This window comes from Carcharhinus amblyrhynchos, chromosome 11 (genome assembly GCF_965287045.1).
Source record: "Carcharhinus amblyrhynchos chromosome 11, sCarAmb.v2.hapA, whole genome shotgun sequence".
Classification (NCBI taxonomy): Eukaryota; Metazoa; Chordata; class Chondrichthyes; order Carcharhiniformes; family Carcharhinidae; genus Carcharhinus; species Carcharhinus amblyrhynchos.
The window spans coordinates 62585115-62599753 of record NC_137334.1 but is presented as its reverse complement, the minus strand read 5'-3'; the positions used below and the strand labels follow the sequence as shown (position 1 = coordinate 62599753).

The window sequence follows — 14639 nt, the reverse complement described above, 5'->3', positions numbered from 1 at the left end:
ACACGCCTGACTTGTGTCTTGTAGATGGTGGGCACACTTTGGGGAGTCAGGAAGTAACTTACTCACCACACGATTTCTAGCCTCTGACCTGCTGTTGTAGCCACAGTATTTAGATGATAGTCCAGTAGAGGAATTACTTAAATTTTTTACCAGTTACAGATTTCACACAGAAATCCAATCAGATCAAGGATCACATTTTATGTTGAAGTTTTTCAGGAAGCTTAGGAGTGAAACAGTTGCATACCAGAATCACAGGGAGTGTTGGAACAGTGGCATCAAATTTTAAAAAGCTATGTTGAGGGCCTATGGTAAGGATTATCCAGAGGATTGGAATAGAGGAATTCCATTTGTACTTTTTGCAATTAGGAATGCATCTAATGAGTCAACTAAATTCAATCCCTTTTAATAGATTTTTAGTTATGAGGTAAGAGGACAACTTAAGTTGATCAAGAAGAAATTGGTGAGTCAGCATCCTGAGACTAGGTTGTTGGATTATGTACCAAACATGGGGGAGAGAATGATTAGAGCATGTGAATTAGCTAGACAGCATTTAAAAGTGGCACAGCATGTGATGAAAAAAAGGAGTGGATAAGAAATCAAAGATTCAGTTTTGCTGGAGGGGATAAAGTATTCCAGTGATTATTACCAGTGATAGGTGAACCATTAGAAGCAAGGTTTAGTGAGCCTTATCAAATCGAAGGAAAATTGAGTGAGGTGAATTTTTTTCATTATGCATTCATGTGGGGGCTCCATTCAGAATTAATATAAATGTGTTTGTCCTGGGATGTCCAGCATACATAATTTACTCAATGTTTTTATTTTATAGGTGCATCTAAATGTGCCCATATTAGAAAAAGAATGCCAAAGACAGAAAACAGTGGCTTCATTTAACCGTACTCAAAGAGCCACTGGACAGGTGAGTTCTGTTTTCTCAGTTAATATCATACAAAATATTCCAACACACCTCTGATTTGTTTTTGTCTCAACTAGTTAGTGCTTAGCACTGCTGCTCCACAGCTCCAGGGACCTGGGTTCAATTCCCAGCTTGGGTCACAACCTGTGTGGAGTTTGCACATTCTCCCCGTGTCTGCATGGGTTTCCTCCAGTTTCCTCCCACAGTCCAAAGTTGTGCAGGTTAGGTGGATTAGCCAAGCTAAATTGCCCCTTAGCGTCTCAGGATGCATAGGTTAGAGGGATTAGCAGGTAAATATGTAGGGATATGGGGGTAGGGCCTGTGTGGGATTGTGGTTGGTGCAGACTCAGTGGGCCGAATGGCTTCTTTCTGCACTGTAGGGATTCTATGGTTTCTATGGTAAGCAGAAGTGCATTTTGGACAGATTGTTCATCAACTTTGAGAAAAAAAGTAAGTTATCCATTAAATAAATCAAACAAAAATTGGAAACAAATCATAAAAGAGTACAATTCTCACAGTTAAATATCACAATAATATGGAAATTAGATCCCTGGTCCTATATAGACAAATTCTTTGATAACTCTGAAAATGAGGTGGGTTGTAAGAAAACCAAAATTTACTGAAAGATAGTAGGATTTATTGCCAGAGAAAGTATATCCATGCAGACACTTGGCTTTCTAGCTGAAAGAATACAGCAAAATGGATGCCGTAGAATAATTATGATAGCTTTCAGGAAAGCGAATATTTATTTGAAATAAAACAGAAAATACTGGAAATACTGAGCCAGACTGGCAAGTACCTGTGGGAGGGGAACAGAATTGATGGGAGAATTTTCCAAGATTGTTGGAAGTGGATTTAGAGACAAGCAGTATAGGAAAGTTCCAGAAATTCAGGCCTGTTAAGGCTCCTGACATGATCCCAACTCCTGGTTTCCTCCAGGACAGGATCGAGAGAGAGAGCAGAGAATCTCTCTTTGATCGGTTAGCTAAGTATTTAAGAAGTGATTAGACCAAAAGAGAAGATGTGGAAAATCTCAGCAGGTCTGGCAGCATCTGTAAGGAGAGAAAAGTGCTGACGTTTTGAGTCCAGACGACCCTTTGTCAAAGGGTTTTTTCTCTTTGGATTTCAGATTCCAGCAACTGCTGTAATTTGCTTTTATTTAAGAAACAATTGAGGTTGTTCAGAAGCTGATTATTAGCTGTTTTAACACTGAATCCTAAATTTCCCAGCCATGAAACACATTTCCCAGTCTATCAGCAGCACGCTATAGTCACTGAGGTGAGTCCCTAATAGAAAGAGCTTCTTCAGTACAACCGACAAGCTGTTAAGGTTTTGATCAGTTGAGCTGCATAACTCCAGCCCTGGGGCATTGAGACTACTGTTTGAAGCCGTTCTCTCAAATGCTCGACAGCAGATTGCTGACAGATTGGAAGATAGTGCACCTGTCTAGCACTCCAAATTCCTGCTGCCAGCCTTCATAGTGGTATGGAAGCAGCTCCACATGTGCCAAGACCAGATCATGGCCAACAGCTGTAGTAGGAGCAACACCAGCAACAGCACCAACTGCCTTCTCCTCAGCGGTGGCCTCCTCCATGTCCTGCAGTCCCTGCAATCTGAAAATTCCGAGTGCTGGTGAGCGTCTTTGAAACATGCCATCCTCCCTTTGCCAGAATTTGCCTTCCTGACATCCCTCCCCAACTGGTCAGGGAACTCGAAGTTGGGCTGTGGTAAGGAGGAAGCACAAAGACTGCACATTGAGGAGTCAGATTCCAAACCTAAAAATGGCCCAAAAGCGGACAAAATCAATAAAACTCTGCCACTTTGCATTGACATTTTACCATTTTTGTTAATTAATTTATCCTGCAGTTAAGCTTTATCAACCCAAACAATCTCACCCACTTGCAGCCAAATAATTACCCAGAAGAGACAAAAAATGATTAAAATAAAACCCTTGGGCCAATTTGGGAGGAAACGAATACTGGAAAATTTTTCACTGTGCTTCAAAGTCAATTAAAATATGTTCCACAAGACCACAGACAATGTGACTAATATAATTAGATAATACCTGAGATGGGCAGATTGTTTTATGAAGGAAGGTTGGTCAATCTAGCTTGTATTTGCTCAAATTTAGAGGAGTAGGAGGTGATTGAATGAAACATAGAGGTTTACAGCATGGAAACAGGCCCTTTGGCCCAACTTGTCCATGCCACCCTTTCTTTTTTAAAACCCCTAAGCTAATCCCAATTGCCCGCATTTGGCTCATATCTCTCTATACCCATCATACCCATGTAACTATCTAAATACTTTTTAAAAGACGAAATTGTACCTACCTCTACCACTACCTCTAGCAGCTTGTTCCATACACACCACCCTCTGTGTGAAAAATTTGCCCATCTGGACACTTTTGTATCTCTTCCCTCTCACCTTAAACCTATGCCCTCTAGTTTTAGACTCTCCTACCTTTGGGAAGAGATATTGACTATCTAGCTGATCTGTGCCCCTCATCATTTTTTAGACCTCTATAAGATCACCCCTCAGTCTCCTACGCTCCGAACAAAAATATCCCAGTCTATTCAGCCTCTCCTTATAACTCAATCCACCAAGTCCCAGTAGCATTCTAGTAAATTGTTTCTGCACTCTTTCTAATTTAATATAATAGGGTGACGAGAATTGCACACGGTATTCCAAATGTGGCCTTACCACTGTCCTGTACAACTTCAACAAGACATTCCAACTCCTGTATTCAGTGTTCTGACCAATGAAACCAAGCATGCTGAATGCCTTCTTCACTACTCTGTCTACCTGTGACTCTACTTTCAAGGAGCTAAGAACAGGTACCCCTAGATCTCTTTATTCTGTAACTCTCCCTAATGCTCTACTATTAACTGAGTAAGTCCTGCTCTGGCTCAATTTACCAAAATGCATCACCTCGCATTTGTCTCAATTAAACTCCATCTGCCATTCGTCAGCCCACTGGCCCAATTGATCAAGATCTTGTTGCAATTGAGGATAACTTTCTTAACTGTCCACTATTCCAGCAATCTTGGTGTCATCTGCAAATTTACTAACCATGCCCCCTATATTCTCATCCAAATCATTAATATAAATGACAAATAACAGTGGGCCCAGCACTGATCCCTGAGGCACACTGCTGGTCACAGGCCTCCAGTTTGAAAAACAACCTTCTAAGACCATCCTCTGGCTTCTGTCATGAAGTGGAGATGCCAGCATTGGACTGGGGTAAACACAGTAAGAAGTCTGCTGTCAGACTTCTTATTCTGTCATGAAGCCAATTTTGTGTCCATTTACAATTCATCTAAGATCCTGAGGGGCTCGACAGGGTTGATGTGGAAGCGATGTTTCCTCTAGTGGGAAATTCTAGATTGAGGTGTCATTGTTTAAAAATAAGGGGTAACACTTTAAGAAAGAGATGAGGAGGGGATGCAGTGTAGAGACTCTGGTCCCCATTGAAAGCTGCCCATCAAGTATGTTACCCAATATCTGTAGAGTCGTCTTGCAATTGTAGGAATGGAGCATGGTTAGCTAATGTAATTGAATAATCTACGAACATACAAACATACAAATTAGGAGCAAATGTAGGCCACTTGGCCCTTTGAGTCTGATCTGCCATTCAATTCTATCATGGTTGATCTGATTGTAACCTCAACTGCACATTTCTGCTTACCCCTGACAACCTTTCACCTCCTTGTTAATCAAGGATCTATCTAAGTCTGCCTTCAAATGATTCAAAGATTGCTTATGCTGTCTTTTTGAAGAATAGAATTCCAAAGAGTTATGAGAGAAAAATATTCTCCTCATCTCTGTCTTAAATTAACAATTCCTTTATTTTAAACAGTGACTCCTTATTCTCGATTTTCTCACAAGAGAAAACATCCTCTCCACTTCCACCCTGTCAATACCCCTCAGAATCTTAAAGGTTTCAATCAAGTTGTCCCTTACTCTTTAAACTCCAGCAGTTACAACCCTATCCTGCTCAACCTTTCCACACAAGAAACCCACCCATTCCAAATATTAGGCTAGTAACTCTTCTTTGAACTGCTTCCAATGCATTTACGTCTTTCTCTAAATAAGGGGACCAATGCAGTACACTACTCCAGAGGTGGGCTGGGATTTTACGACCTCACTTGGGCTAGGCTCGTAAAATCCCACCCGAGGCCAATGGAGTATTCCATTTTGTGAGTCTCGCCTGCCTCGATTCCAGGGCAGGCGTGGCAGTAAAATTCCGGCTGTGGTCTCACCACGCTCTGCACAACTGAAGCATAACCTCTCTACTTTTGTGATCAATTCACCTCACAATAAACAATAATAATCTATTAGCTTTCCTAATTACTTGCTGTACTTATATACCAATCTTCTGTGATTCATGTGATAGGACACCCAGATCCCTCAGAATCTCAGAGCTTTTCAATCTCTCACCATTTAAATCATATGCTTCTTTTTATTCTACCTGCCAAATTGGGCTATTTCAAAATTTCCCACATTATACTCCATCGACCAGTTTTTGCCCATCCACTTAACCTATCTGTGTCTCTTCGTAGCCTCCTTATGTCCACTTCACAATTTACTTTCCTACTTTTCTTTGTGTCATCAGTAAATTTCACAACCATACCCTCAATCCCTTCATGCAAGGTTATTTATATACATTGTAAAAAGTTGAGCACTGATCCATATGGCACACCACTCATTATATCCTGCCAACCACTTACGCCTACTGCCTTCTGTTAGAATGTCAATTTGTACCCCAGTACCCCAACACCATGAGTTTTTATTTTCCGCAATAACCTTTGATGTGGCGCCTTATGAAATACCTTCTGTAAATATAAACACTGGTTCCGAGCAATCCATTGCATGTTATTCCTTCAAAAAACTCCAATAAATTGGTTAAATATGATTTCTCCTTCATAAAACCATGTTGAATCTGCCTGATTGCCTTGGGTTGGTAATTGGCTGTGAAATAGGAAAGACACAGCAGGGATGATGGGAACCTCTCCAAATGTCCTGCTATCACCTATAGTGTTCCCCAAGAAATACTCTGATTTCTGATAACAGGCTCCAGTAATATTGGTTTTGTTAAGTTAACTAGACCAAACCAAGAATATAATTTCCTAACCAAAGATGTAGAAAATCTGTACAAACTATGCAAAGTAAGAAAGGTGATCTCCCGAACAAGGTAACAGAAATGGAAGCCACCAGTAGTAAAGTGAACTGTCATTTCCCAGAGATTTGAAATTCTTAAGACCTCATGCTAACTGGCTCAGAGACCCTGGACAGAAATGGAGAGAGCCTTGGGCAGAGGGAGAGACAAATAGAGAAACAGCAGCTATTGTGCATAATAAAGGGAAAGCTGCTCCTTTTTAACATCAAGAAGAATGTTGGTTGAAGCTAGTTATCTGGTAGAAAAGTCGGGGCAACATGGTGGCACAGTGGTTAGCACTGCTGCCACTCAGCGCCCAGGACCCATGTTCGACTCCTGGTTTGGGTCACTGTCTGTATGGAGTTTGCACATTCTCCCCGTGTCTGTGTGGGTTTCCTCCGGGTGCTCCAGATTCCTCCCACAGTCCAAAGATGTGTGGGTTTGGTGGATTGGCCATGTTTAATTGCCCCTTATTGTCAGGGGAACTAGCTAGGGCAAATGCATGGGGTTATGGGGATGAGGGCTGAGTGGTATTGTGATCAGTGCAGACTCAATGGACCAAATGGCCTCCTTCTGCACTTTAGAATTCTATGATTCTCTGAATCTATAGAGATTTAAGGACACTATAGGATTTGCCCTGATGTGGCTGGGAGAAGGAGTCGCTGATTGGTCTTTGTTGCTGGAAGTGGGTTCAAGCATTCTCAAAAGATGAGGGAAATGACATTTGATAAACACTGAATATTACAACCATGAATGAGAGCCTTGTGGTGCTCCCTGATACCAATTCTGTCATGGAAAGATGCCTATGACAGGCAGATTGATAAGGATGAGGTCAAGTAGTTTTGTCGTTGTAGTTAGTTCTCTCACCACATGTTGTAGGCCCAGTCTGGCAGATGTGTACTGCAGAATTTTTTTTTTTATTCATCAGTGGGATATGGGCGTCACTGGCTGGCCAGCAGTTGTTTCCCATCCCTAGTTGCCTGAGGGCAGTTGAGAGCCAACCACATTGCTGTGGCTCTGGTAAGGACAGTGTAATAACTCCGCACAGGCGTTACTTTATTTACACCATACATCTGTACACAACCAGCTCTCCAGTTGGTCCCTGCTGAATGCAGGCTGGGAGTCTGGCACACCTGCTTCAAGTAGGGAGCATGGGACTCCTGATTTAACCATCAATTAGTAGTTCATACTCCAGCAAGCCAACCTCATTAGCCCAGCTGAAATCATCTGAAGCAGCAGATTTCCTTCCCATTGGACATTAGTGAACCAGATGGGTTTTTCCAACAATTGACAATAGTTTCATGATCATCAATAGATTCTTAATTCCATATTATTTTTATTGAATTCAAATTCCACATCTGCCACGGCAGGATTCAAACCTGATTCCCAGCACATTAGCTGAGTTTCTGGATTAATTGTCTAATGATGATATCACGGGGCCATTGCCTTCCCCTCTGGTTAGTTTGGTTTGTAATTATGTTACTGTGCAACTTCTGATGTAGACATTGAAGTCCCCCAATCTTTAGTATAAACTGTGTTCATTCTGTGTTCTGTTGAAAATAGTGTTTGTTGTGCAAGTTAAAAAACATGGTATACTTATTTCATTTATCAAATATTTTTATTTAATAACTTCATTTAATTGAACTTCTGTGTAATAATTACTTATATATTATGAAGATATTTTGCAAAAAGTGAATCATGTAGTTGCAAAGAATTATCTTAAACATCACCTTCAATGTTAATTATACTAAGGTTATGAAACGATGCTCAAGTAGGGTTAAAGTATATAAATTAAATTTCACAAAAAAATCAGCAATGATTACAGTCATCAGCAATGAAAATGGCTCACTACATTATCTGACCTCTTGTTTTCTGGCTTACAGTATCCAAGCTGCACACCAGTATTTGCCCCTTATCCTACTGATCCTTGGGAAATTCGTCATAGAGCTGTCAAACACTTCCGGCAAGCTGCACAAAAGGTACAGAATCATATCCAAATACAACAATTTGTAAATTCTGTAATAATGTTTTTGACAAAACAGGAGAGTGGTGCTCTTATAAAAGGTGTCAATAATTTATTTTTTATTATGGCTGGCTTTACAGCATCAGCAGGTTAGTTATAATAATGCAGAAGCTTTGAGGATGTAGGATATTCAAGTAACTGTAAGGATAATTTAATTGTTACTTAAAAAGATCATAATTGACCTTACATGACCCGAATAGTAGAACCTGTAGCCCATTATAGGATAATTCTGTCAACTGATGCTCTGACCAAGCAACCACTGCAATCTATTAATGTAGTATGCTGGCGCCATCTGTTCTTATGGGGTCATTCATTTACATAAAGTGGGTGACTTCATCACCAGTGTTGGGCTGCAGCTTTGAAGTCCACTGAAGGAGTAAGAATTGCCAATAAGTGGTTCTTAAATGGCTGTTCCTGAGTGTTTTTCCTCCTGTGACGGATAGCTTGTGAAGAGTAGTAGGTAAGTTTAATAGGATATAGTGACTGGTCACAATAGTAAGTGAAAACGTTGGTAACAATTACCAAAGCTGCAATTATTTTAGTGCATATTTCACCCTTTGCAAATGTTACTTGTGTTACAAAAATGCCTGGAAAATCCATTTGCCTGCACAACAAGTTTATTGCAAGGTGAATGGAATCTAGGAATAGGGGAGTTTTATTGCAGCCTTACGGAGCCTTGATGAAAGCACATCTGGAATGCGGTATACAGATTTGGCTTCCTTACTGAGAAAAAAATATAATTGTGTAAGAAGCAATTCAGATAAGATTCACGTGACTCATTCCTGGAATGAAGGATATATCTTATGTTGAAAGGTTGAACTGGTCAGTCCCCTACCTACTGGAGTTTAGAAGAGAGATGTCTTATTGAATCATATATAAGATCCTGAGAGGACAAATAGGGTGAATACTGGGGAAAGGGGACACAGTTTAAGAATAAGAAGTCTTTCAAAGTGGAGATGATAGTTTTCCTTGTTTGTGGAATTCTCCACCTCACAAAGCAGTGAAGGCTGGATCATTGAAATTATTCAAGGCTGAGTTAGATTTTTGATGGACAATGAAGTCAAGTGCTGTAAAGGAACTTGATGCTTCCTAGAGAAGTCTGGAAGCTTGTATGGTTAAAAATAAACCATTCATTGTTAACCCATAACTATGTACATATCCAAGGCTTTGCACTGGTGCTGATTATACGGGAATAAGACAGGAAGGTAGACTTGAGACCACAACCAGATAAGCCATGATCCTATCAAAGGGCCCAGTGCTGCTCCTAAATCCTACATTCCAACATTCCTATTTCTTATGTTCTAATGAGTAGAATTTTCCATTCTGGAGACTAAGGACAGTGGCTGGTAGGAAAGTCGATTTGATGCCTGCTGGACGAAAGGGTGGATTTTCACTCCCGATTTTCTGCTTTTTCAGCTTATTGCTTATGCATCAACCTGGAGATCATTGAATCTCTTGGCGAGATGTGCAGGGATTCATCCACCCTGTTGTTACCTCATGGGAACAAAATTCCCACTGCCATATTTAAATTATACTCACACAGACATTTACCCACTGAAGGTCAGTTGTAGGCTGAACATCTGCATTACAATGACAATCGAATGCAACAAACGCTCAGCTCCATAGTTCATACTGAGGGATTCTCCTCCAGGCTGTCCAAGAAAGGTAGGAGGTCTTCTTTCAAAGAGATGAGAGCAGGAAATTCTCTTAACTAACTATGTCAGCCTGGGAGCAGATCAATTGGGAGGTCAGTGCCATTGAGACACAAAAAATGATTACCCTGCAGTGCAGAAAACAAATGAATGATCTCTTGTGCTCCTCCAGCATTAATTCTACTCACTCCAGACTCACATTTGCATTACGTATTCAGGCAGTCTAAGGACTAGAGTCCACAGGGATGTCACACTCAACCATCAAATGGATCATCAGCACTGAATATGTTACAGCCACTTTAGGATCATAATCTCATGTAAGTTCCTGCAAAAACAGCATCTTAGTTCTTTGTTGGGAAGGGCTCAGCACATACAACAGACGTACATGCTTCTGAAATGTTCTTTCATCCATACTGCTCACTGTCAATCCATCAGTCTTTCTGCATTGCCCATGACTGTCAGGAGGTAATGAAAAACAAGATGGTACCCTAGTGTTGAGGACTCTCTGGTCCCACAAGAACCATGGAGCAGAACTCGCTGGTGATCTGTTCCTGAATAATGGTCGTGTGCTGTGCCTTGCACAATCTGGCTCTACAGAAAGCTGACCTCTTGGAAGAGGAGGAGGAGGAGGAAATGGAGGCTGACCAGCCAGCCGTCACTGTGGAGGATGACCAGCAGGAAGAGCATGCCAAGGACCACCAATCAGGTGTTCGAGGGCTGGCAGCTCAAATGAGGCATGCGAGGGCAGCAGGGGAGGCTCTGATCACTAGGCAGTTCACTCGCTAGGGATCTGTACCTCTGGGTTCCATTCCCCCCCTTCCACAAATTCCTTCTATATCCTGCACATGTCACACCAGAGTGATGGGCCTGGATACTCTGTGTTAGCGAGTTTTTTGGCAGGCAGGAGGGTAATGACGACTCACTAAGCACCATTATGATGATGCCCTGGTGCAAACTAGTTTGACTCTCTTTGTCTGTGATGAGTGAGGGGAAAGTGGGGATCTGCTACTACTCTGCCTGAGATGAGTGAGGGGGAAAGAGGGATCCACTGCCACTCCGCCTGAGATCAGAGCTGGGGGGAAGGGGGTCTGCTGCCACTCTGCCTGAGGTCAGTGCAGGCGGGGGGTCTGCTGTCACTCTGCCTGAGATCGTTGGAGGGAAGTGGGAGAGGGGGCTGTGATCAGTTTGGGTGGCAGGTGGGTGGGGGGATAAGGGGGTCAGTAATGTTATGGGGGCCGGGGGGAGGCATTATTCGGGCAGGGCAGGATGTGGCAGGGGAACAGCATTCTATCTTTTTTTGTGAGCATGCGCAGTTGGAAGTGCTGATCGGAGCAGCAGTGTTTCGGCGTAATAAGCCCCACCCGCGGGCTTGTACAGTGTGATTCAGAATTGCTGATTTCTTTTCAGGCAGAGTGTGCATGGGAGCACCTGAGTCTAAAAGTCAGATCTGAAACACTCCCAGATTCAAGTCTGCCCAGCACTTCGAATCAAAATGGTAAAATAAGGCCCTAATGTGGTGCTTACTTACATACATGTGTCCACAGCAGGTGGAGGCACTAACAGCCAAGGTCTCTGATGCTCAGAGGATTGCTGGGAATCAGACCGCTGCAGAGTCAAAGTCTGATAGTGAGCCTTTGCAATCGGACCGGTGAAGAATATTAGAGATGCAAAAACAAGAAGGATAACACCAGACAGAATTGGCAGAAGCTGGAATTAAGACATTGGAATGAAGAGTAGAGGAGTCCATCCACATTCTGCCTGATGTCGTGGCACTGGCATCCGAGCATATTGAAGTCTCCAGGGGAAGAGTGGAGACCCAGATCCAACTAATGCAGCCGGATTTGCGCTCAGAACTGTGCACCATCACTCTAAATGTGGGTGCATTCCAGCAGTGGCCACACATGAGAGGATGGGCACTTCAACCTCCCTCCAGGTGCATTTTTCCCCAAAGGAGTAGGGACATTGTCTTTGGCTTCTGAAGGGAGGAGGAGAACCTGCCAGACAGCAGGCATCCACCCTGGACATTCCATGGGTATCTACCACTCCAAATCCTCCTTGCCTGTGACCCCACCAACTCCACTGGTCTGGTAAGAACCTGCCCCAGGGCAGGGCACTTTTAGCAGGCCAAGACCATTCAGGTCTCAGGACACTGCCAGAGCCATCTCAGACAGCAGGACATAGCAGTCAGCAGGCTGCCTCCACTTCTGCTGCAGATGTCAGGACTGCATGATGAGGCCTCTGTATTAAGCATTCGTGAGAGCTGGTGTTTGGAGAGATGGTGTTGTCTAGATTTAGTTCCATCTTGAGATGGTTAAGCACTAATCATTGCCAAATATTTCTCCTCCTACAGCCGCCTTGCTCTGTTGCTGTCATGCAGGCATGAAGGCATCTGTGTTTCAATGTCCCAAAGGATGTCACAGCCTGAGACTTGCTGGTGCCATACTTGAAAGGGCTAAACACGTGCAGTTGCTGAGGAATGTGTGCTAACAGCATGCTAAACACATTCCTCAGTGGTTACATGGTCCCAAGGCTACTGTGCCTTGCAAGGTTGATCCCATTGTTAGGGTTGAATGTGACTTATGGTTCCTCAGCATTCATTATGAGTTGTTAATCTTTCACAACATGCTGAAGATGATGACAAAGATATTGTTCTGTGCCCTCGTTGAAGCATGAAGGAGCTGTGCTTGTAAAAGGTAGTCTTCACCTTAATCCTCCTGGAAGCTTGTAGGTATGAGGTTGTCATGGGCACATCTGCATTATGTCCATGCAATGACATCGTCATGTGGCTCAGTGAATCCTCACCCTCTTCAGATTCATCCCCCATCAAAGTCTTTCTTGTCTGATGAGACATCCAGCTCTTTCGTGTCTATTTTTGGAAACACATCTCCTTTTGCAATGTTAGGTTGTGCAGTGTGCAACAAAATACAATGATGCGGGATTTCTCTGCAGTAAATATTGGAGAGCCCTGCCTGACCAGTCCATACATCAGAAACACAACTTTAAGGGGCCAATAATCTGTTCAATTAAAAATCTTGTGGCTGAATGTGCTGCATTTTCTCTGTCCTTAGATATATGCTGAGCAATGAATGGGCATCATTAGTTATGCTTTCAGGAGATCATCCTTATCAACAAGGAGCCAACCTCTAAATACTGAGCTTTCTCAAATGTCTCTGGCAACTAGGAGAGACTCAAACTAAATGAGTAGTGTGAGCTGCCTGGATACCTAAGAAAACATCCTGAATGTGGACATTCAAGGAGTGAAATCCTCCACTATTAATGAATCTCATAGGCTGTTGCCAGGGAACTCTCAAGGCCATATGTGTGTCACTTGTGGGAAACTTGAGATTGGAACAAATCCTACATCTTTGTGGAACTGCACAAAATGGTGTGCATTATTGATAAGGGCACCAATCATCTTCCTTTTACATTTGTGTTTCACCAATTGTGAGATTCCACACAGGTCCCAATTGGAGACCTGGAAGGATGCACGGGCAAAAACATTCAGTGTGCAGTAACTTTTGATGCAACCAGCACTATGTTTTGCTTATCTCCATATGTGAACAGCATCTTTGTCACATCAAACGTCTTTGTAGGTTTGGCCCCTCCTCATCAGCATCTAGATCTTCCTCTTGTTCCTCAAGGCAGAAATACAGTCTCCAGACTTTGACTTTCCCTCAGTTTACACATCACATAACAAGGCCAGCTGTTGCAGGCTGATAACATCTCAGAGATCAACACGTGGCTGAGCTGGCCCTCCCTATCCCTCCTCTCCGTCACGGAAGTGATTATGCATTCATAATGAGGGACTTAGTTTCAAAAGACCCAAATCCCAAATTCTATAGTCAGCTTTGTGCTGGTGGCCTTGACAATAACCGTCAATACCCAAATCTTGTACGTATGTCGTAGTGTAAACATGGTGCCTTGACTGCCATGGCTAGTGCACTGGAAACATGGAGGCTTGATGGGCCCATGCTTCCTCTATGTAGCAGGTGTAACCAACAACTGTTTTCAGCCTAACACCTATTCTGACATGGTATGGGTCAGATACCAATTATGAAGCAAATATTTACTGCATAGAAAAAGCCAAAAACCTTAAGCAGCAATTGTTGTAAGCAATACATGTGTAAACATTTGGAGAAACTTCAAATGATTTAATTTTTTAATTTTAAATATAAAGTTTATCAGGATTATTACTTGACATGTGAACTTGGTGACATTTTTATAAGTTTGGCAAACGGGTGAAGTTGGGAACAAACAAAATGCTTACGCTTTATAGTTATAGTGACGCAAATTGTATATCATGATTTAAGAGTGAGTAATTCAAATATTTTTTAAGCAGCTTGCAAACAGTATGACATTTTGACTGCTGGCAAGGGCAGTAAATTCCTGTCTTCCCTTGCTAGCCAATTAACAGAGTGCAACATATTCACCTACCAACATATTAATAACTAATGTCTCTTTTAATCTTAGGTTATCATACAATGCCGAGTAAGCCACAGATTGGCTTTAATGCAAAATCTTATTAAAAACCTCAAAAAAGGAAATATACGCTCTTTAAAAGGTATGCATTTGGTTTGTTTTAAAGAATTCTGTAAGCAATTTTAATACACTATATTCCAGTAACTGCATATTTATAATTGAATAATATTTTATGCTTACACTCATTTTAGATATTGTGTGCCTCACATTAATTGTAAATCTTGGTATTAAATTATATTTCTGACATCTTCAAAATCGTATATAGTAATTATAAGCCCGCATTTACAAAGATCACTAACATATCTGAACAAAACCTTGGTAAAATAGCTAAGTTCGTTCCAATTAAGACTGAAAGTCCTACTGTCTTGTAACATTATGATGACTTACCTGTTTAGTTGCCAATATGGTTTAAGAACT

General features: G+C 42.0%; 1 protein-coding gene across 1 annotated transcript in view; it reads left to right on the top strand.

Annotated features, from left to right (window-relative positions):
* The window catches only part of cfap221 (cilia and flagella associated protein 221), a 121184-nt gene that overhangs the window by 76073 nt on the left and 30472 nt on the right, over positions 1–14639 (top strand). Inside the window, exons 13-15 of the mRNA XM_080199266.1 lie at positions 827–916; positions 7952–8047; positions 14214–14304. Coding sequence (XP_080055392.1) covers positions 827–916; positions 7952–8047; positions 14214–14304 — 277 coding nt within the window. The remainder of the gene's footprint in view (positions 1–826; positions 917–7951; positions 8048–14213; positions 14305–14639) is intronic.